The 24,448-nt window shown below is 32.9% G+C and overlaps 1 protein-coding gene across 1 annotated transcript; it reads right to left on the bottom strand.

Moving 5' to 3' along the window:
• Positions 1–79: 79 nt before the first annotated feature.
• Positions 80–22,967, bottom strand: LOC109805206 (hyperosmolality-gated Ca2+ permeable channel 2.3). Its single transcript, XM_020367217.3, has 11 exons — positions 22,812–22,967; positions 20,751–21,129; positions 19,979–20,128; positions 16,842–16,905; positions 16,525–16,734; positions 15,164–15,349; positions 14,138–14,436; positions 6,205–6,481; positions 2,611–2,886; positions 1,715–1,948; positions 80–469 (listed from the first exon to the last, which is right to left on the bottom strand). Exons 2-11 carry the CDS (start codon positions 21,029–21,031, stop codon positions 311–313), a joined length of 2,136 nt encoding a protein of 711 aa, XP_020222806.1. The 5' UTR covers positions 21,032–21,129; positions 22,812–22,967; the 3' UTR covers positions 80–310.
• Between the last annotated feature and the right edge of the window lie 1,481 nt (positions 22,968–24,448).

Here is a 24,448-nt window from a genome sequence, read left to right as displayed (position 1 = left end):
TGTCTCAGAAAATATGTTGCTTAACACTTCTTACACTTTGCAGTTACTATATTTCATTTCACTACGAATGCTACCATGCTGGTGCTCACAAAAATACGGCCGTGAAGTTGCTTATACTGATGTTACAAGTTGGCACAGTCGTTACAAGTTTCCACACTGTTATAAGATTAAATTCACAATTCTAAAAATTTACAAGAAAACAACAGATATGCTACACCAAGGACAACCAAATAAACCAGAAGGAAGTCAAAGTGAAAACACATTGCCTTATATACAGTCGCACCCAACCCCATAGGAATGTAGCTATGAACTATTCAGAGCTATGAAGAAGTGGAGATCTGTGACTATCAGACCTTTCAGAATATTTCTTTGGCATCAGAGCTGGATCATTGTATGCATTGGCCAACTTGTCGTAAAATTCAGGCATGTTATGCTCGTTTTCGTCTGCTCTATCCTTCTTGATCAAACACTGCATATGGGAAGATATAAATTCATAAGAATACAAAAGGGAAAATTGAAGGGCAACAACTCAATTGAAAAACAGAATAAGTAGCAAAAATGCCACTTTGAGGTAGAAGGAAATGCCAAAAAAAATTATGAGCATGCCTTTCATGGTATAGTGCAACCGCTGATAAAAGATTGTCAGGGTTAGCATAGTTTAAATGAAACCAAATCAACAAGACAAATGCACACCATTGGAACTAAAATGAGAACTGAAACCAAACCAAGCCGTTTCCCAGATAGTAATGGAATCGACATACTCAAGTTTTACCGCCAGCAGTTTCTTCACTTACCACCAAGATATCTTTTAAAGAAAATTTAAAACAAATTCCATATCAGGATCGTTGTCAAGTATGTAATGTTCCGGAAAAATATCATAATTTTACCACAAGTATGTTACAAGGTTAGGGGTAGGGAAAAAGGAAAAGAAAGGGAAAAACAGCTAATAATATATGTTAAACATTGATCCAAAAGTGGTAGTGATATAACATAATAATTTAATCCAATTTATATAAATAACTAAGAGCTAGTTTAGGATTAATTTCTTAACAAGCATTTATAGGAGAAGAAAATAAACAAATCAAACTTCTCACATAAGTTTAAATCAGCTTATGCATCTCACCAATTTATAAGTTCTCTGATTTATATTCCTCATAAACACCTATAAACTTAGCGAAGTTTGGCATTCTTGCCTTAAAAAGTCGTAACAACAGTTGAAAAGCTTACACAAGTTAGATGCTAATCAATATTGGGCCAAGGTCTAGTACTACTAGTACAATCCCAAAATTACTAACAATAAAACTAATAAACTAATAACCCTTTTATCTTAAATTTTTCCAATATTCTCTACATCTAGAACCAACTCATCTGCATTCTGTGATTGTTAGATGACAGTAACTTAGTTGTTAATCAACTACTAAGTAGCAACCAGGGGTTTGATAGAACTGATTCAGAATCTAAAGAAAAGAACTAACTTTTATTCATGAGTCCTAAATCCCAATTGTTGATCCAATGCGGTAGCATCCTTAGGCTAGGGTAGAAGATACAAAATGAACGATTTATAGAAGTTTAATGTCTCTTTAGGGACAACGCCAGAAAATACATAATAATCACAAGTCACAACAATTTATGGGAAGCTGGAAAGCATATAAGTTACAACATCATAATGAAGAATAAGATAAATCAGCATTAATTATATCAACCATTAACATACCTCAGCAGGATAATCCTTGAATGTAGGGAAGAACCGTTTCTGGCAATACTCATTGAATAGAAGTGTTAGAATTGGAAGAGGAAGAGTCAATATGGATGCTAGAGGAAGCTTCTTCAAACCAAAAATACCAATGGCTATTATATGCATCAGTATCAACGAAAAAATTGTGGAGTTGTGTACTGTAGGCCAAAACTGTCCTCCAGTCTCATACTTTGCCACATAAACTTTCAACAGCTGTCACCGAAAGACATTTAATATATCACAAGAATTAGGTATAAAAAAAATGCTTTCTTGAAAGATTTTTTAATTTTGAAGAAAACAGAGGAAATAATATCAACCATTTATTCAAGACACTGTGAAGTCCGGTGGCTTCCAAATTTCATTATATGCCCATCAACTGACCCTTTTATAGCTCTAAAGTTATATCAGAGAGAACTAAATAAAACAAAATTAATTTGATTTTATGGATGAAACTATAAGCATCAGATGGCAATATGATCACTAAATTCTTTTTCTCCCTTTAAACAGGAGTGAGGATCGTAAGTGTTGGGAAAGTTGCAAAGGAAATTGTTGGTTAACACACACACAAAGCACACTCCATAAAATGATTTTCCCCGCACCAGACTATCATTTAATAGAATCTGTAAGGTGTAAACCAATAATGATTGCAAAAGATAAATTTTAGGAACAAATTGTTCTATTCTACAATATCATTTTATGTCAGTTTTGCAATGGCAAAAAAGAGTAAAGTAACCATTTATCTAATTAAGCAATCATAGTGTTTTACATTGAGAGACGATTGTACAATGGCCTAGATAGAGAACAACCAAAGGGACATACTACAAAAAAGAACACCAAATCATGTATTTTGAAGGGGAAAGAAGCAATTTGCAAACCTGATTGCGGAAAATGATGTATCCCAAACAAAAGTAGATCAAGAGAAATGGAATTATCAGTGGAGCAAGGATGAAGTATGTTACACCAAGAAGACCAAAGAGACGAATCCTGGGAATTTCACTATGGTAGGGAATTGATGGGGGCTCAAAATCATCATCACTGTTTCCACCAAAAATTCTACTTATAAAATTGGAAATAAGTTTTGTCAATTGAAAGAGTTCTGATGCTATAGTGGTCCATCCAGAAGTCACAACATATGATATGAAGAAGGATGCCTGCATCAAATATATAGAATATTAATAAAGAAACTTCATGTCCTCAAATTTGTGGAATAATATCTTATAAACATTGTTGGTATGTAATCAAAGTCCCACATCCTTAGAACATAAGGATGGACATGACATATGTCTCCATACAAGTATTTTTAGAAATAACAAAAATATTACTAGAGAGAAAAGGCTCAAGAATGCAAGAAACTCTGTTGAAACAGCCATAAATAGAACAGAAAGAAGCCATAAGTGCAATCATATCCCATACATAAATGAAGGGGAAAAGTGATGGCCTAGGACAACAAAGTCAAAGCCTTGAGTTTGGCTCTTCCCACAGCTTGTGAGATTACAGTTTCATGTTCCATTTCACTCCCCAATGGGGGGGTTCTTTTCACTCTTCCCTCACAGTACTACTCTTTACTATTAGTCACTTAGGGGCCAACACCAAAATGAGCCAAGAGGAGTGGGTTAGACTTAAAGAAAGAAGATCCAAGCTCTTATTTGAGTTTTGGATCACTTTTAGTAGTCTACTTTCTCTTATTTGTATATATTTTTTTCCTTGTAAACATTTTCTTAATTTTGACCTTGTATTTTTTGGTCAAATAGTGTAGAAATTTATTTCTTTGTAATTTTTATTTTTAGGAGTGTAAATAGTATTTTAGAGGGGTTGTAACTAGAAAATGAGATATGTTCTTGTTAGGCTTGAATGGCCCATGAGAGCATCATTGGACATGGGGTCCATGTGGTTGGACGTCCACTTGGTGGATGAGATGCTCTCTTAATCATTCAAACTCCAACAAGGCACGTGTCACACCTAGTCACACTTTTGACACCTTGCCATGTAACAAGCTCCCATCGACTCTTCTAGACCTAGGATGTTGACATGAACCACTTTTTGTACCTTACCATGTGACATACTTCTATTAGCTCTTCTAGATTTAGGATAGTGGCATTTTTAGGAGGGAAATTCAAATTTCAAATTGTAACTAGAGTTGGTAGTCTTGAGTACAAGTTAACCTAACCTATGTTACATATAAGTATGGTTAGTTTAACTTGCACTACAAGCTACCAAACTCTATATATAGCCTCTTCCATGTACATCACGTCACTTTAGATTATTGAAATTGAATACAAATTTCTCTCTCAAAAGCTCTTAGTTCTCTCTTTGGAGACACTTCTCGTTATGAACTTTTATCAAGAAATTCCTTTTTATGACAAGTTTTTCATCTCTTGCTCATCTTTACCTTGAAGTGGCGCACAATCCTCTCTTCTTTTACACCATTTTCTTTTTGCTTCCAATGTTATGAGTTCCATGGATGAAGATTGGAGCATCAATGGAACTAGTTGAAAAGAAACACCAAGCCTCTCCTCCACTAATTTCATCACAGGCATTCCATTCTAACAAAATACACTAAAAGACTCCATAAAAAGTGCTTTCCCTCAATATTTTGGTAACCCTAGTTTTATCAAAACCTTTATAAAATTTATCAAACAATTCACACAAATATATCTTCATAATTTAGTTTTAGATCCTCATCCATCTAGAATGTATTATCTATGTTAGATGCTAAAATTTCATGCATTTGATTGGAGTGAAACTCTCATGTTTTTAAGGTTTCTTTGGTACAACACTTGATTTGGGATAAGATAAGGCGTTTGGTTTCTATTTGGGGTAAAGCATATAGTCTTTTTATTGAGGTTTCATTGATAGATATGTGGAGTTATTTGGAAGCTTTGTTACATTTATTTTCTCTTTTTTCTTGGTTCTTTTGTTTAGGAGGATCCTTATCTTCCTTTCTCTATGTAACTTATTATCTTTGCCTCAATTCTCAGTAGATTTATTCTTTGCCCCAAAAAAATAAGAAAGAAAGAACTTGCATTTCAGCTCATAACTTTTTTATCTAGAGGAACAAAGTTGCTCCTTTCAGCTCATATATAATATAGTATCCTTTTGTCAACTTACTCCTTTTTCGCTTTCGTTCTCAATGAATTCCTTTAGAATAATTACAAATAGAAAAACTTCACGAAACTTTAATGATTTTTCAAAGTATATTGGATTTGGAAAACAAATATAGTATACATGGAAGTGCATCCCACTGCCTGATCAATACTGGGTTAATAAACTATGCAAGTACATGATCATGTAGAAAAAAGCAGATCAAAGCATGTGAAGTTTTCCTCATAGCATATCAGCAATTAAAGAACACTCTATTATCTCACTACAAAGAAATCCCTCAACATGTTGAGATCCACTTTGCCCTTCCTATAGCATCAAATTTTAGCAGCACCATGTGCATCATGCCAATAGTCTAGTGATTCTAGTCCCTCTATTGTGGTGACTCTTTCATGGCAACACTTTTCTTTAGGTTGTCCATCACCCTGGTGGTCTACATGCCCATGTGTTGTCTCTCAAAAGTGCCATGGGATGCCTGTATTCTTAACTATTGTGTTTCAAGTCATATTTGAATCTCATGATTTGTGGAGTTCATTATGTTTAAGTTGTATTCTTTTGATAAGTGTTTATATCAATCTTAGGGATTAGTCAGCTATTGTTTGAAGTGAAGTGTTAAATATTAGAGTTATATTGTGTTCGAGTCAAGTTTCATTAGATTGGGCATGTACTATACTTGAACGTTTAGATTATTACTATAAATAGGGTTATACAGTTGTTTTTATGTATCTCAATTATTCAGTCATATTAGAGAAATATATTCTCTTTTCCAGCTAATCCCTAAAATTTCAGTATTAATGATCTCCTCCATTTTGTAACACCCTAATAAAACCCATTTTAATAAGTGTTGAAGTTCTAGGACAACCAGATTAAACAAATAAACTACAAATTTGCACGTCATGCCTGCTTTAGACCATCAAACTTGCAAATAATGATAAAAATACCTTATCTGTTATACCTTACATTGAAATATTGAAGAAAAGTAGGAAAGTTTTTTAATTATTGTTGTATCAAATAGCAAGGAAAAAATTTGTTAGTGCTTACAAATCAGAAATATAGTCATTCGCATAAATAGCTCCTAGATTTGTGATTATCCTTTATTTTCTTTACTTGTAATAGCAGTAGCCCCTCTATCTATATAATAAGGCTGCAACCTGTATATTCAGAATATAATGGACACAACCATCTTTATTCCTTTTTTCTACACCTTACAAAGGTACTGCTATCTTATACAACATGGAGAAATTATATGAACCATCATTTTTAAAGTTGGGCTTTTAGGTATTAAACAGAATATATAATAATATTAAGAAACAAAATTACAAAACCACCGATAAGATCTTCCTATATATAATATTGGATAACTTTCTCACCTGTGACGGTACAGCTTCACCTAGTATTCTAGGAATCTCTTTTGGCTCAAGAAAGATTCTCACTCGATAGAGAGCTGACCCTGATAGTACATTCGCAAAGAAAATGTTCCAAATGGTAAACCATAATACTTTAGTGCATGCACTTTTTTGTATTTGACTCCATGAAATGTATCCTTGCATGGATGAAAGCATAATCATAATAGGTGGAACAAATGACAGAAACAACTGAAGAATCAAACTGGGAAGGTATCCTGTTATAACTTGGCTCACAACTGACCTGAAAACAAATATTGGGAAACTTCAGTTGAAATCCATGACATGGTAAGATCTAGTGCTACTGATAAAACTCAACAATACTCACATCTTACAACAGTACAACACAAACTCAACAAGTCAGCTGTTTAAGGAAATTGTGTATTGCCAAAAAACCATATAATGTAGATTTGTGTACATATATTGGGTATTAAGGATTTCTATATATGATGAAGATTAAAGAAAAGATAAACAAGCTAATTTGAAGGGTAAGCATCTATGCAATTGCAAGGAAGTATGAATAATTTGTTTAAGTATATTTTACTTAATGAGAAAAGGGATGGCAAGGTTCAAAGTCATGAACCAATGTTATAAAGGCGATCACATATCTAGAAGCATTTTAATGAAAAACTTAAGTCGTTAAGTGCATGCCCATGAATGGTTTTTATCTCTAACATCCTCATTTATTGAACCAAACAAAGGAAGCATGTAATGCAAAGGAAGTATGTAATCCTTCCCTCTTTTTCTTTCTTTTCCTTTCTTATTCGATTATACCAATTTAATTGTCCAATCTTATCCATGCTTGCTTTAACCAAATAAGATGCTAGCAATGCTCAAGATGTCATCAAATGTATGATTCTAGCTTCGTACTCCTTACTAAAATACAATAAACTTGTTTAGAGTAATTGTAACAGAGCATGGCTAATTCAAACTTAGCCAAATATACTTTGATCATCAAGGGTATTATTTAGTATTTTTAAAGTTATTGGTTTTTTATTTAAATTTCAAATATAATTCTACTTTTTGTGTGTGCGTGTTTATGTTAAGATGATAAAATTGCAAGGTATGAGAGTCCCACATTGGAAGTATGGGATTCCAGTGAGATTGATAAATGGCTAGCATTTGTGGTATAGTTTTCATAAAATTCTTATCAATTGGTATTAGAGCTTTCTACCATGTCTCAATTGCAAACAATTGGTGTGGTTGGTAATGTCGGCATTGTAGTGTTTGCACAAGGCTAGCCTACGCTGTTCAACTACAACAACAAGCATTTGTGGTGTATGTCTCCCAAGGTTCTTATCAATCTCTTGTGTAAATTATTATTATTATTATTATTATTACTACTTGAAAAAGAGAATGATTTTATTATTTTCATTCATACCTATTACATTCTCATTACAACTATTTGTAACAATCTAATCTTCCAAAATAAGGAAATAAGGAAAAATGTGCTGAAAAATAAATAGAAGATTCTATAAATATTTTCTCTAATTAGGAAGATTTTTCTCTGATTACAACACTCCCCCTCAAGTTAGTAAATGGATATCAACCATTCCCAACTTGCCTATAAGATCTTGAAATCTACCTTAAGGGAACCCTTTTGTAAAAATATATGCTATCTAGATTTTTGTAGGAACATGAGTTGTAATCACAAAACCTCTGTCTAGATTATCTTTGATGAAGTGTCTATCAATCTCAATGTGTTTGGTCTTGTCATGCTGTACTGGATTATGGGCAATGCTTGTGGCAGACTTATTGTCACAGTATAGTTGCACAGGGTTGTCCATCTTAACTTTAAGGTCATCCAAAATGATTTTCATCCAGAGTCCTTTACACATTCCTTGAGCAAGGGCTCGAAATTCAGCTTTTGCACTAGAACGAGATACTTTATCTTGCTTTTTGCTCCTCCACGTTACCAGACTATCTCCAAGAAATATACAATACTTAGAAGTAGATTTTCTGTCAGTGATAGAACTTGCATAGTCAGCATCAGTATATACTTTCATAGTCAACGTGTCTTCCCTTTTGAACAATAGCCCCTTTCCTAGACTTGACTTCAAGTACTGGAGAATTTTGTCAACTGCTTGCATGTGTCTCTCTCTTGGGTCATGCATAAATTGACTCACTACACTAACTGCATAAGCAATGTCTGGTCTTGTGTGTGATAGATAAATCAATTTTCCTACCAATCTTTGATATTGGGCTTTCTCTACAAGAGTACCTTCTTCACTTCCAATTCTATGATTTTGTTCTATAGGAACTGTTGAGGTTCTACATCCCATCTTTCCTATTTCTTTGAGGGAATCAATTACATATTTCCTTTAGGAGATGAAAATTTTGTTCTTGGAGTAAGCAACCTCTATTCCAAGAAAGTACTTGAGTTTTCCTAGGTTTTTCATTTCAAATTAGGCTACCAATTTTTCTTTTAATGCCAATTTTTTTGTTTCATCATCTCCTGCAATAATCATATCATCCACATAGACAAGCAATAGAGTGAGTTTACCTGTAGAAGAGTGCTTTATGAATAGAGTATGATCTCCTTGGCTTTGTCTGTATCCCAAGGAAACCATTGCTTTTGTAAATCTTCCAAACCATGCTCCTTAAGACTATATAATGCTTTCTTTAGGAGGCATACCTTGTTTCTTTCATTTTGCACTTCAAAACTTGCGAGAATTTCCATGTACACTTCCTTTTCCAAACCTCCATGAAGAAAGGCATTCTTCACATCTAATTGGTGTAAGTCCCAACCAAAATGAGCAGCCAAAGTGAGAACAACTCAAATTGTATTCATCTTTGCCACTGGAGCAAATGTCTCCTAATAGTCACTCCCATAAGTTTGGGTGTAGCCCTTTGCCACCAATCTAGCTTTATATCTTTCTATTGTCCTATCTGTCTTATGTTTCACTGTGAATATTCATCTATACCCTATAGCCTTTTTGTCTCTTGGCTTATCTACAATCTCCCAGGTTGAAATTTTATCTATTGCATTCATCTCTTCTTTCATGGCTTGAGTCCAATGTTCAATTTTCATGGCCTCCTAGATTTAGGTAGGAATTTCTATGGCAACAATAAAGCTTTAGTGCTTATCAGAGATATTGTTAGTGCAAACATATCGAGAAATAGGATATTTAGCACATGACCTTCTTTCCTTTCTCAATGCAATGGGTAAATCCTCAGTAATACTTACCTTCTTATTGTTATCTTCAAGGATCCTCACCTCCGAATTAGACAATTTTTCTTGCTCTAGAGTCAAAGTGGGTTGTTTTCTTCTTTCATAATTTTTGCCAAAACATTTATCTTCTTCCTCACTGTGGGCCATGGTAGTTTCATTGCTCAGATCTTGGACATCCTGCAAAGACAAATATGATAATGACAAAAAGGAAAGCTCCTCCACTTCAAGTGCTTTCTCCCCCTGAAGTGGCAGGTTGACATAAAAGGATTGTGTTTCATAAAGGTGACATCCATGGTGATAAAGACACGACGACTATGAGGATGATAACATTTGTACCCTTTTTTATTATAAGGATATCCAATAAAGACACATTTAAGAGCTTTGGGATCTAATTTACTACAATTAGGATGATGAGAGTGAACAAAAACAGTACATCCAAAGACTCGATACTAGGGGGAAGAGGGAACAAAAGACAATAGAGACTCTATAGGATTAATATACGGCTAGGTAACCTGTTAATGAGATACGTGGCAGTTAACACAGCTTCTCTCTAGTAATTTTTTGGAACAAACATTTGAAAAAGAAGAGCTCTAGCTACTTCAAGAATATGACGATTCTTTCTTTCTACAACCACGTTTTGTTGAGGGGTGTTTACACATGTTAGTTCATGAACAATACCATTCTGAGACAAAAAATTGAGAAATTCATGATTCACATATTCAGTACCATTATTAGACTAGATTCTTTTGATATTTTTTTCCAAATTGATTTTGGACAAGACGGAAAAAATTAACAAAGATTTGAAAAACTTATAATTTATTTTTCATAAGGTATGTTCACGTGACACAGATACAATCATCAATAAAAGTAACGAATCATTTGGCTCTAAAAATAGATTCTACGACAAGTCCCCAAACATCAAAGTGAATTAAATCAAATGGAGAAGTACTCTTTTTAGTACTAATAGGATAAGATACACGGTGGTTTTTCGACAATTAACAAATATCACAATTAAAAGATTTAACAAACTCCCTAGTAAACAAATGAGGAAACAAGAATTTGATAAGGTTGAATGAAGGATGCCCAAGTCTTTTATGATGTAGCCATATTTGGGAATTTGCCCATGTCTCAGATGTAGTTTGTTGACTTATGATTTTTGTTTTGCTTTGGTCTTCAGATTCCAACAGATACAACTCACTCTGTCCCTTAGCAGTTAAAATCGTCTTCCTCATGACAAGGTCTTAAAAAACACAATAAGTTGAGAAAAATGTTATTGAACAATTTAAATCTTTTGTGAGTTTTTGCACAAAGATAAGACTATTAGCTAGTTGTGGAATATGTAAAACATCCATTAATACAATAGATGATTCTAAAATTATATTCCCAGAACCGCATATAGGTACACTCTAACCATTCGCAACTGTAATAAGTTATTCTTTATTTCTTTTAACATATGAGTTGAAGATCACACGAAAAGGTGTCATATGATCGGTTGCTCCCGAATCAAGAATCCAAATACCTTGAGACACAAGACCAACAATATTGAGAGAAATCTTACCTTTCATGGACAGAGTACATGATCCAGAGGGCTTACTTATTGATTCAACCATTGCTTTCAAGCACTCAAATTCCTCCCTATAAGCTTTCATATCAAGATCTGATAGTGGTGAAGTACTGGATTGATTGATGACTTCCTATTATGAGGTAGTATGATTTGCCCATCTTTGAGTAGACCCTTTGTTGTTTCCCATGCGCTCAAGAACATTATTTCTTCCATGGAGTTTGAAGCACGTTTCCTTGTTATGTCCAGATCTTCTATAGTATGAACAATAGTCTCCACGGTTACCTTTTTCAAAAAACTTTCCTCCCGCATTTGCTCCCTTGTGGACCCCCTTTCTAGTTGTCATGGCAGAGCCTATGTTGGAGATCCCCCCATCAAGCATGACAGCTCTCCGAGTTTCTTCTCCTCTTACCATAAAGAATACTTCTAATAGAGATGATAATTTTTCTCTTCCTATGATTTGTACCCTAATTAGGTCATACTCATGATTCAGGCCATGGAGAAATTTAAAAATTCTTCCTCTTTCCACGACTTCAGCATGTGCGGTAACATCTGTTTTACACATCTTTATTGTCAAGTACTGATCTAATTCAATCCAAAGTCCATTCAGGATTCTGTGATATTCTGATACGGAAAGAGAGTCCTGTTTTGTATTAAATACCTTACTTTCAATGTCATAGCATGCAGCAAAATCCTTTTTTTAATGAAAAAGTATTTTGTAAATCATCCCATATCTCTTTGGTAGAAGAATAAAACATATAATTTTGACTTATCTCAGGAATCATGGAATGTCACATCCAAGTCATAATTAATGAATCTTCATTGTCCCAAATTGAAAAATTAGAGTCTTCTGGTCTTGTCCCTCCACCATCTATGTGGTCTAGTCTTGAACATCGCTTGAGAATCCTTCGAATGTATTGGCTCCATTGTAAGAAATTCTGACCATCCAACCGATAGGGACCCACCACATTTGGAAGATCATTAGGACCCAAAGGAATAATTTCTACCTCAGACATCCCTTGGAATGCAATCAGGTGTCTCCAGTGACCTTATTCGCGACGACAACAATGAGTGGACTACACCGGAAAAAGGAGCAAAACTCAAACCTCAGATCTACTCAAATCTAGGCCAAATGGGACATCATCGAGCAGTGGAACGAACTCAAGAGGCTCCGGCGACTCATTTTGTGACGACGGGGGCGAGTGGGTCTCGCCAAAGGTAGGTGTGTGGCTACATCTTTCCCAGAATGACTTCTGACGTTATATTTGCCAGAGTCGAACGCACCTTTCTGTCCTATCAACGACCCCAACGGCTACAGCAGCAACCGCGGTGGTCGGACAACGACGGCGGTGGCTATTGTTGCAGCAGAAACGGAGCTCCCAAGATCAGGAGCTCTGATACCAACTTGAAAAAGAGAATTGATTTTATTATTTTCATTCATACCTATTACATTCTCATTCCACCTATTTGTAACAATCTAATTTTCAAAATAAGGAAATAAGGAAAAATAAAAATAAATAGAAGATTCTACAAATATTTTCTCTAATTAGAAAGATTTTTCTCTAATTACAACATTATTATTATTATTATTATTATTATTATTATTATTATTATTATTATTATTATTATTATTATTATTATATACAACCTCTACTACAATTCTATAATAAGATTTCAAGAAAAGAAGTCTTCATCTATAGATGAAAGAAAAAGCACAAATTCTCCAAAAGCATAGAGAAGCTAGGAAAAGGTATAAACTAAAAAAGGCAACAGCACAAGAGAGCTTCATTTCAGACGAAGAAACAACACTAGAAAAGGAAAAACCCACAAAAAGGATAGACAAACAAATCTATCCCAAAGAAGATGTGCAGTAACTCTATGACTAAATTGTCATGTTGTGCTCAAGGTAAATACACCACAGAGCAGCTATTACATTCCATCTCAAAAACAAGTGGCATTAAATGAAGCTTCCCAAAAGATATATTAGTTGCACTCCAAGTATTAAGACAGGCGAAGTGGGACCTTCCAACACCCCCCTCCATAGATACCTGCTAGAAAAGGCAAGCCAACCAGAATACAAGATTTACCAAGACCTGACTATATAGGCTCTAATATCATGTTAGATTCCATCTAAAAACCAATTGACATTAAGTGAAGTTGTCTAACAAATATATAAGTTACACCCCAAGAATTGAGGTAGGAGATGTCAAACCTTCCAATAGCAGCAAAAACAACATAGTTTCACAACTACTTAAATTCCTTTTTCAGACAAAACCTCTACACTGAGTAGAAGGAAAAGCCTCTAAGTTAAGAAGACAAACCAAAATATCCACAAAAACCCCTAAAATCCTCACCCAACAATTGTCACATGATCTCAATTCAAAAACAGTTTCTCTTCAACTTCATTTGTCTGGTCTACAATACACATGGAATTGATTCTGTGAAGCTTTCCATGCAATAATTGAAATATCCTCAGAAATCACAGCAGGCATTATGCCTCTAGCTTTATAAGTTGCATAACATCACCAAAAATAGCAATTCTTTCTGAACCAAAATAGTTGATAAGTTGTGCTTAATATTTGACCAAAATTATAAATCATTTAGATATGATTATTCAAAGAAAACCAACAGTTAGCCAGCATGTGTTTCTCAATCTTGATTCTTGAAAAACCAGGAAGAAACAGAGAGCTAAATGGAGATTGCCTAAAGCACAAATACATGAACCAATTCAAGAAAAAAAAAAACAGCACAAGGAAATAAAAGTAACATTGGCAACTAAAATATGGCTAGCCCTTCTTCATAACAAATAACTTAGATAATCTATCAAAGATGAAAGATGAAAATATGTCAACACATTAAAAATAAAATGCAATCTGTGATAAAATAACGTGTCACAGGTAATGAAAGTATGAGTCTTCTAAATTATAAAGGAATTCAGTGAAGTTGCAATTACACTACATTACATTCTAAATAACAAAGAGGAGAAATCCAAATGTCAAAAGTGGGAAACATAGGGTTTACATCGCTAAATCAAATGGCATATGATACTATATTTGAAAGAAATAGAGAAGGGAAGTCTGCATGCAACTGTACTCTAGTATATTATGATATGACTCTGATCCATGTACTTAGAGAAAGATAAAATTCAGGTAAGAATTCTCACTTACAGTCTTAGTATGCCTCTCAAAAAAGGGAACCATGTTTCCAATTGATCAAGATTGGTAAGACCTTGTACTATTGCAACTGGGATCAAAAAAAGAACTGTAAGAGAAGTACATGCAACAAAAACTACCAGCTTGCTGATCCATCTTTTAATGAATGAAACGGTAAAGAAAGGCCAATAAACATCATGAGGCTCAGGAGCTTTCTCAGTGATCCATTCTGTGGGATTGACACTTTCTTGGATGTGTAAAGCTATTGCAGCACCAAATCGTGTCTTAAATGAGACAAAGGCAGCTCGAACTTCCTTTAAGTTGAAAGTGATTACAAAATAAGTGGGTGTATTACACATCAGCATAAGACCCATAACAACCTAACTATTAACGAATATATCTATTGTTGGAAACTATATCCATGAGCACAACACAACTTCTCAAGATCCAAATCTAGTAATCAATGTATTGTTTAAAGGAGAAAACTAGCGTAGTTCTAAACAAAATCATTATTACATTAGTTAATTCAATAATATATTTGTTGTTTATGGTGTTAAGTAATAAATGGGTATATTAGGTTCTTTTATCTAACAAATACAAATATTTTTCAGTTTAGAACATAGCTAATGGTTGACAATTATGGAAACAATTTCATTTGAGTTTCTTTCCCATGCATATTTTCTTTCTCGAATCTCATCTCATTTGAAAAGGAGCTGGAATTGAAGATGTAGTTCTACCAATATTTTGCTTCTTGCTACCATGTTTTGTCAATAATGAACAACACCAGATTGCCAAATAGTTCTACAAATATTTAACCAGATTGCCAATAATGAATAACACCAAATCTTAATAGCACAATATAGGTTAAATCTGCAGTGAGAACCAATTTGGTTTAACACAACTGATAATCCAAGCATTTCAGTTCGTTATTAGACACCATGCAATCCAAACCAGACATAAAACAGTTTTAGACTTGAGAGGAAACATAATTATTTTCTCATAATTCCAGTAGTGAGGTTATTAATGCCTAAACAAGATTACCTTTGCTTCTAGTGAGGACTGTTCTGTTCTCACATTATCTTCTATATCACCCAATCTCCTTTCATAATGATCTATATCAACTTTTCGGCCAAAAAGTCCCAAACACCCATCACGCCTGTGCCTTTTAGGAGCATCATTTTTTTGTTTCAGATGGGTAAGCCTCTTGTACAGTTTTTCTGCGTCATTCTTCAAAGAACAAAATTTAATAGTCAAAATGTGGGTAGTACTAGAAGAAAGAACAAACATTATTTACAAGAATAAATTTCTTTGAAGTTTAACTTCAACACATGAAGATACATAATGCCCAAGTCAAACTCAAATGCACCACCATTCCCCCACCTCCAAAAACAGAGGCTATTTACTGGAAACAAAACAGCCAACAGGGTAAAACAACACAAAAAAAAAAAGGAACACAGTTCAGGGAAAGTCTGTCAAAAGTAACACAAATAAATCCAAAACCTCACCTTCAACAGAAATTGAAATATTTTAAGAATAATGCACACATTGTCCAATCTCCAGAATATTAACAAAAAGGTTACTTCACCTTTTCAAGGAACTTTTCAACCTCAACTTTTATCTAATGAACCAAGAATTGCTAATCTACAAGACTTAATTTTCAATATTCAGCATGAAAATACACCACATCAAAGGTAGTTACACAAAGCATTAAGACATAGATTTGCCACTTATGCAACACAATATACAATATGTAGGGTTGTAGGAAAAAAAGAAAAAGTAAAGTTGAAAGTATAAGAAAATATGCACTGGTTGAACCATCAGTTCACAACATAGTATTTACTATAACATGATAACAAGATATGCAGTAATTTATGAAATGTCATGCTACTATTTAGGGTATGTTTGTTTTATCATTGAGTTTCGTTGAACAGAAAAGGTACACATAAATTTTTCTGTTTTTTCCATTGGATGTGATTTTGTGGGTTTCTAATTGGAAACCAAACACACACTTAGTCTAACATGGTGCTTTGGAATTTTGCTCTCCTTGGAGGTATGTTGGAGCAAAAGACTGATGTTTATAGAATGGGCTAGTTTCCTTGGATGCTGGGATTCAGCTCATGGGTTCTCTCTCTGATGGAGTTTCTTTGTCCAGGATTGGTTTGTTCTCACAAGTCAATGTTCTTTTCCCTGATCATCCTTCACTGTAGCTCTTCTTTTTTAATGAATTCTTCTTTAGCAGGGTAAAAGTAGCAATATTTCACACTTGACATGCAAATACTTGGAAAATGTGTTCTTTTCTTAATAACAAAATGAGGTATTACATGGGAGTAATTTACAATGAAAGTTAAGCAACTGTTAAGGGAGAAAGATTGAATCAGTTGGAGCTCCAGAAAAACACTTACAACAAGACTTTGAAGTTTGTTGCTTCGGCGGACCACTGAATGAGAGAGATACGTAGATGGGTGATACTCTAAGAAAAAACGCTCAACAGTTTCATGACATGTACTTCCAGGTGGAACAGGAATACCACGAACCAATAAGGTAAACTGATGAGGCTGAGGCTTGGATGAATAGAAATAAGCAATTCTTTTTGATGAAAGGTACCAATACTCCTGCATAAGGAATTAACATTAAACATTAAATTCTATCTCTAACTTTATAAAATAAAAGGAAAAAAATTGACAGCATTTTGAAAGCTAACATAAACAATAAAACTTACATTATAAAGAAGATAGCAAACAATTCCAGTGAAAATATATGCAGCAGAAAAATGGATCCATAACCTGGATAAAGGCCAAAGGTATGATCAGAATGTCCGAGTTTTAATTTTAGATAAAAACTAAGTAGAAAGCAACACATTTCAAGAACAGTCATGAAACACATCTTTCATTTAAACATGTCGTGTATTCACCACAGTAAATGAACACATAAAATTTTGTCTTAAGTTTCTAAATAAACTTGCATATTCTGGAGAAGAAATGACTTATTTAAAAACCAGGGTTTACAAAGTAAAAGCATGACAATCAAAATTCAAGCTTCGTAATCTAGTTGAAACTTCCCATTCCCTTTAGGGGAGACAATGGAGAGATCTGATGAAGATTTAAGTGTTAGCCAATGACATTTTCTATTAAAGATAAAAACCACAAATAGTGAACAATGATATGAACCCAGAGGGATCAATTTGTTTTACAGATCTATCTAGGCTGGAATGCTCATAATTAAGAAATTAAAAGGGAAAAAAAATATGGATTGAGGTAAGAAATGGAAGAACAACGCCACAATCCCTAAAGATCGATAAGTTAAGGAAGATTCGCCACTTTGAATTATGAAATTCAAACATAAGAATCAAAAGTGGTTCCTAAGAACTTATAGAGAGAAAATCCTCTCAATTGGAAAATATCCAAATTCTGAATAATTCATTCTCTGTCCAAAATTTTTATATAAGATTCCTATTTATAAGCTTAGATGGGCAAGATGACATAAATTCCCACTAATTTCCCACTAACACTTAATATTCATTAGAATTGACTCCTCACTAGCCCACTAACTCATAAATTCCACTAAGAAGCGTAAAACACTAAATGCTAGCCTAGGTAATTTGGAAAGTCATCTGACTTATTTAATAAAATTAATAAAACGAAAATTATATTAAAAAATAAGATAATGGACTTATTTAATTATTCAGCCCCAAATTACTTAAATTTCAACCCATTAATCCTTTTTTTTTATTATATGACTTTGGACTTATCAGTCTTCAATTTTTACCCAGTTGAATTCACATCATAACAAGATGTCAACTCGATAGAATATCCAACAATCCAAATCCATTAAATCAAATAATTTTAAAGAACCAAATAGAAATCACTACCCCTAGGTGGATCAGCTAATATGCAGAATGTTACCATATATCAGCTTACTTTGAGAACTGAAAATGAACATAGAAAAATGATGCCTGTAAGATTATATAAACTCTAACACTACAATTTTTCAGTTCCAAAGCCAGTTATTAGCTATAGAGGTCAAAAAACAAATTAGAAAAAAAAAAAAACAGTACAGAAAAGTCAAATAAATTGTAATTTGTTCAAAATGTTAAGATTTCTTGTAAAAAACTTGAATTGTACAAACTTCAGAGATGAGGTTTTACACAATGAACAATCTCTTCCTGAAGTTCGTAGGCGATACATATTACATAATGACTTTATATAGTAGTTACAATAACTTTATAGAGAAAAATTCCAAAACCAATTTCTCACTTTGTTTTGTGAACACCAAGATCCTGCCAGTGCCAGGCAAGTCAGAAGAAGCATGTAACTAGAGCAAAATTAAGCTTCTTAGGTAACAAGGTCTATCAGTTTATGTCAAATCCCCTCGAGCAACACTGGATTGTTGTAAAAAGGATTCTTTGCTATTTACAAGACACGATTTCTTGGGAACTCTGCATTTTCAACCAGCACTCCCAAATTCTCCATGGCCATTCGGTCAATCTTAGAATGTGAGTTAAGAGCCTAACTCAACCCTACAAAATTAGCTTTGTAAGATAAACCCTACAAAACCAACTTTGTAAAGTGAGAGTTGTCCCCCACTTTTAAACTCTTTGTTTTCCGTATCTTAAGAGATGCGAGACTTGAGTTTTTTCCAATACATCTCCTCACATCTAGCACTATTGGACTTGGTACGTAGATAAATGATGGGTGGTCCTTTTTAATGATCTAAGATAGGTGGGACTTTGATTTTTTCCAATACATCCCCCCATGCCCAACACTATTGGACTTGATACGTGTATCAATGGTAAGTGACTCTTTTAGAGTGAATCTAAATAACTCTGATACCATCTTAGAATATGGGTTAAGATCCTAGCTTAACCCTAAAAAACCAACTTTGTAAGGTGAGGGTTACCTCCCACTTATAAACTCTTTGGTTACCTTATCTCTAGAGTAGTCCACATCAAGAGCCTCTATCTTTCTTGGACCAAATCTGGTCTCTTGGTGGTCCAAGAAATAGACAGTAGTAGATCGTTCCAACACATAGGTTGAGTATAGAATCTTGGCATTGGTAGCTGCTGAAGTAACTAGGATTCAATCATTATTATCTAAACTTCATGTCCCCTACTCAACTCTTGTCATACTCTGATAATATGAGTATTGTTGACCTGGTGCATAATCCAGCCCTTCATGCTAGAACAAAACAATGGAATTAGATTTGTTCTTTGTTTGTGAAAAAGTTGTTGCCAAGAAGCTTCATGTGGTTCATGTTCCCTCCATTGATCAGTGTGCTGATATGCTCACCAAAGCCCTGCCTCCTTCTTGGTTTTGTGCTTTGTGTTCCAAGCTCAAGCTGGCTGATTCACGTATTGTGTCTACTTGACCTTGCAGGAGGTATTGGAATATACCTTTACTCCTTATTCTCCTTTTATGTTTCTGCTTGATTTTCTTGTAGTTGCAACTCGTTTATTTTCTTGTACAACAGTAGCATAGGATTATTCTTTCTATTACTATCTATAACTAACTTCCTCAATTAGTTAGGACTGTATAGCTTCTGTTAGAAGCTAGATTAACTGCATCTGTTAGAAGCTGTTAGTCCTATAAATACCTCAATGTACTCCAGATTCATTCAACAAGTTGAATAATACACAGAAAACATTTCTCTGTTCGTTTTATCTCTCTCTCTCTCTCAAACTTCAATAGAAATGAGAGCATACATGAATTTAATTGACTTATAATGTAAAAATGTCATATGTCTTGATTTCATCAGTTTCATTCACCGTAAGGTAAATCCTGACTATTCATATAAAAACCACACATGAAACCAGTTCAACAACTGGAGAAAATGAAATTTATCTTGATTCATAACATTCACCTGTTTGAACCATTGTTAACATTAGAGATACTGAATGAGTCCAAAGACTTGTGTTGAAAATCCGAATCATCACTAAGCTGACTCCCCATATAATTAATTGGAAGAAGAACAGACATGCCAATAATTCCACCAACGGCAAATACTTTTAAACTGTACAATACCAAAAGAAGAAAAAGGATCAGCTGAAACAAATAAAATGTCCTTCAAATAAACAGAACAAGGTCACAGAAAATAGAAAATTTTGTACATATTTTACAGAAATGTGATTAGAAAATTGTGATGAACAAATGATTGAGTCGGCAATAAGATAAAAAAATCATCTCACTCACTTTAGTTGGCTACGTATGAATATGTTGTACATTTTTAAAACGTTAAAATTCACTTGAAGTTGGACATTCGATTAAACAAGCAGAAAAACTTGGTATCAATCAGGTAAAATAAGAATGAAAAAAGATTATTGAATTGAATATACAACAGCCTAAAACCAATAACAATATAAAATAAAAAAATCCACTTCTGATGAAAAAATCATCTATGCACATTTACATATACATTTATCCTCTTCTGATGAAGAAATCATCAATGCACATTTACATATACCTTAAAATATATAAACTTAAGCCTAACATTGATCCTTGAAACAGGTAAATGTAATGCAGGGAAGTCCTTCAGAATGATTAAAACCACAAAAGCCTAAGTTAGCTAATAGATTTCACTTTGATATGCCATGATACATCTTCAAACTAAGAATCAATCAAACATTTTACATCACCTAAAGATAAATATTCGCATGAAGACAAAAGCATCTAAGCCTGAATTTGATAAAAATTCATCCTCAGAAGGCTCCCATGCCTGCCTCACCCAACCAGCAGTAGGCAACAACCTTTCCAAGTTAAAATAACCACCCTCTTTAACTTTTCCTTCAGCAACTAAGCGTGGTGCATATACAGTTATATTACCAGGCTGCTTTCTCAATATAGAATATAGGGTGAAAAATAAAAAACAGAGGCCAAGATTAATTCCGACAGAAGTAAGAAGGGCAGAAAGAATCATCGCTTAAAGTTGGTTCAAAACCAGCACATAGACTTTTACACTCAATAACACCACCGTAGGCTAGAAATCAAACAAACTGGATCCGTTAATGTTTGAACCTGCAAGAATAATATACCATTAATAGATAATCTGGAACAGAATCAATATAATGGTCCTTTGTAATTACTAATTAGCATATATAATGTGCAAACTATTGACAATTTAGATATTCAGATACCAACAAACAAACAATCATACAGAAGGGCCACTACTTCAGCTCCAACATATGGTAACAAGGACAAGCATAGTATCCTACAAAATAGGTGAGTTAAGCATGAAGTAAATGCATATTCTTCAATCTTATAAAAATCCAACCCTCGAATATACTTCTTTTACTTGTTTGGATTAAAGCCAGGTGATGATTCTTGCATAAAGTTTGTGAAGAACCGTGGGGTCAATTATATTTCTTCCTCAGGTTTCTGGTGTCTATATTGTATTTCCTGTAAACAACAAGCTTCAAAGGTATATTTTACACTTCACAGGTTCTAGTTCTCCTCAAATCTTAATGATGGATAAGTTTTAATCTGGGGTGTTTTCATGCTTCATTTATCAGATCAATTTTCTTCAACAATGGGTAAAATTTCTTCTTTTGTCAATTGTCATTCATCATTGGAAGGCAACAGATGCCTTCTTCATCGAACCTGTAGCACCCACTGGATTAATGCTACAGCCTATTGCAGATCTATACTTTGCAGACTATTTAAAGAAGCTTCTCCTTGTGTTTGTGTTACGTGTATTAGTAAATTTAAAAGTGATTTCAAACCGTTTTTGCAGTACCCAATATATCAAAACCTTTGAAGTAAACTTAACATTTTTCGCAGGCATTGAGCTTGTCCTGCAAACATCAAACAAAATTGTTCCGTTTATAAGTTTTGGGAAAAGCAAGGCTGAGGACAACAAATTGTTGCTTTGTAACTTGAAAGTCATGGATTCAAATTTAGGAAATAATCTCCATTCTTGTAGAGATAAAGCTGTGCACATCTACTTCAGGTGAGAGCCTCTTGAGTCTTGTGCATTAGGCCACCCTAAGTTTTGGCCCTTTGGGTAAATCAACAGATATGGATCTGGCAGCAATGTTTTCATTATCAGCTATTTGGAGTATTGGTTGGATAAAAAAAAAAAAAAAAAAAAAAAACTTTTGGGCTATGTTTGGATTAGTGGAAAGGGATGGAATGAAACAACATTAGTTAGTAGTTGTCATTCTTTGAATAGTTTAAAATTGGATGAAATGGAGTAGAACCTAATTAAATGTGCTTCATTCCATTTCATCCAAAACCTCTATTTTTCTTCTCAAGTAGACTTAAAAAAATGGATTTGACCTTAATTCAACCTTATAAACTGGATTGTAAGATAAAGATTGTTTCTCACTTAGAGTATATTTTGACCATATCAGAGGTATTCAATATGAGATCTCTAACTAGTAGTTTAGATTCCAGTGAGTGCTAGACTGCTACTTCAGGATACACGAATTTCTGTAATTTCAAAATCTCGAATATCATCCACTGCACAACACCATTTCTAATGCTATTATTACATTCCATATATGTATCAACTCACAAATCTAATCCATCCATCACCCTTAAATACAAAAATAAGAACAACCCTGAAACTCTATTGCTTTGAGAATTCAGAGTGGAGCATGCCAATTTGCTAACTGCATGTCCATAGTAATCAAACAAAGGTCATATACACATTACACTTAAGAGGATTAATAGAGAACTAGAAGAGTTGGAGAGAGAACCTGGTTATGAAGCAAAAGAGAGAAGCGTGAGAAGTGGGGTGGTGGTAAAGACAGAAGAAGGAAAATAAGTAACCGAAATCACTCGACTCAACAATGTGTCGTTGGTGTCAATCTTAAAATGAAAACCAGCGTACACGTGCTGCTGCCTCGTTTCTTTCTTTATGGGTGGCGTCCTTTCTTCTTTTGGACTTTATGTATTACCCTTTTTTATTTTGTTATTACGTTTATCTCAAGAAAGTAATTAATGCTTGCATGTGAAAAATTATTTATTCATCGTCATTCTTTCTTTCTTTGTAGTTCAACTTTAGTTGTATCAATACCATAAAAAATATTAATAATATTAATGTTTTATATATCATTCTTTTGAGTTTATTTGTTATGTATGTAAATAGTATTTTATAATGTGTATCGTACGAAATGAATGTATATTATACGATTAAAATTTATAATCTATGACATTATCTATCGTATTAATAAAAGAAATATTATATTTTAGAGTCCATTATTTTTTAAATTATTTTATTCTTAAACAATATATGGAGTTGTCTCATTATTCTTTATAAATTATGCCTAAATTTATAACTATATTTTTTATTAACATTTTCTTTTTTAGTAATTGCGAGATGATTTTTTTGTTAAATTTTTCTTTTTTTAATAAGAACACATAATCACTTTTGAAGAAACATTATTATTGTTTTTTTCTATCTATTCTCTTTTTATTTTTTATTTAAATAAAATTTATAAAGACACAATGGTCTCAACCTCGTTAATAATTATAATACAAATAAATATTATTTAAATACCAATATATTTAAAATTTATATAAATATATTATATTGTAAGGTAAGATTATTTTTAATTATTAATAATTTATTTTAAAATATTAAAATTTAATTGAAAAAAATGCTTTTAGATGCTTTTATTAGATGAAAAATATTTTAAAGATTTTTTTATTTCTTATTTATTCTAATTTTTATTTATAATATTTATTTATAAGTAAAATTAGTATTTTAACATGTGCAATGCAGATGTTAAATGTTTATTATATATAACTTAAATTTAAAATAAACTATATATATATAAATAAATATTATATTTTAATATATAAATTATATTTAAATTTTAAATAAATAGATATCTATAAATATATAAATTATATTTTAAATTTAAGAATAATTTATATTATATCATAAGATTATTTTTTATTTATTGGTAATTTATTTTAAAAAAATATTAAAATTTAAGTCATGAATAATTATGATAAATAAAAATTAGATTAAATATAAAATTTAAAAAAAAATTAAAAACTTTCTTGTCAAGAAAAAAAAATCCTAAAAGATTATCACATAAAATAATTGTTTGTGTTTTATATATGGGGATTGATTTTAGTATTTTTTAAAATAAATTATTAATAAATAAAATAATATTGCACTACAATATAAATTATTTAATATAAATATAAAATGTAATTTATATTTAAAAATATTTATTTATTTGAGGGTTTTCATCTTCTTACTTCTCATTAGGAGTGAAAATAAAGATGATCTCAGAAATCTACATACGTAGTTTAGCATCCATCAAGGTAAGGTGGTATACTTCTACCTAAAACCCCTTATCTCAATGAATGTCAAATTTGT

Source organism: Cajanus cajan, chromosome 2 (assembly GCF_000230855.2).
Source record: "Cajanus cajan strain Asha chromosome 2, NIPB_CcT2T_4, whole genome shotgun sequence".
Classification (NCBI taxonomy): Eukaryota; Viridiplantae; Streptophyta; class Magnoliopsida; order Fabales; family Fabaceae; genus Cajanus; species Cajanus cajan.
The sequence above is the reverse complement of the archived record's forward strand: the minus strand, read 5'-3'. Positions and strand labels throughout refer to the sequence as shown.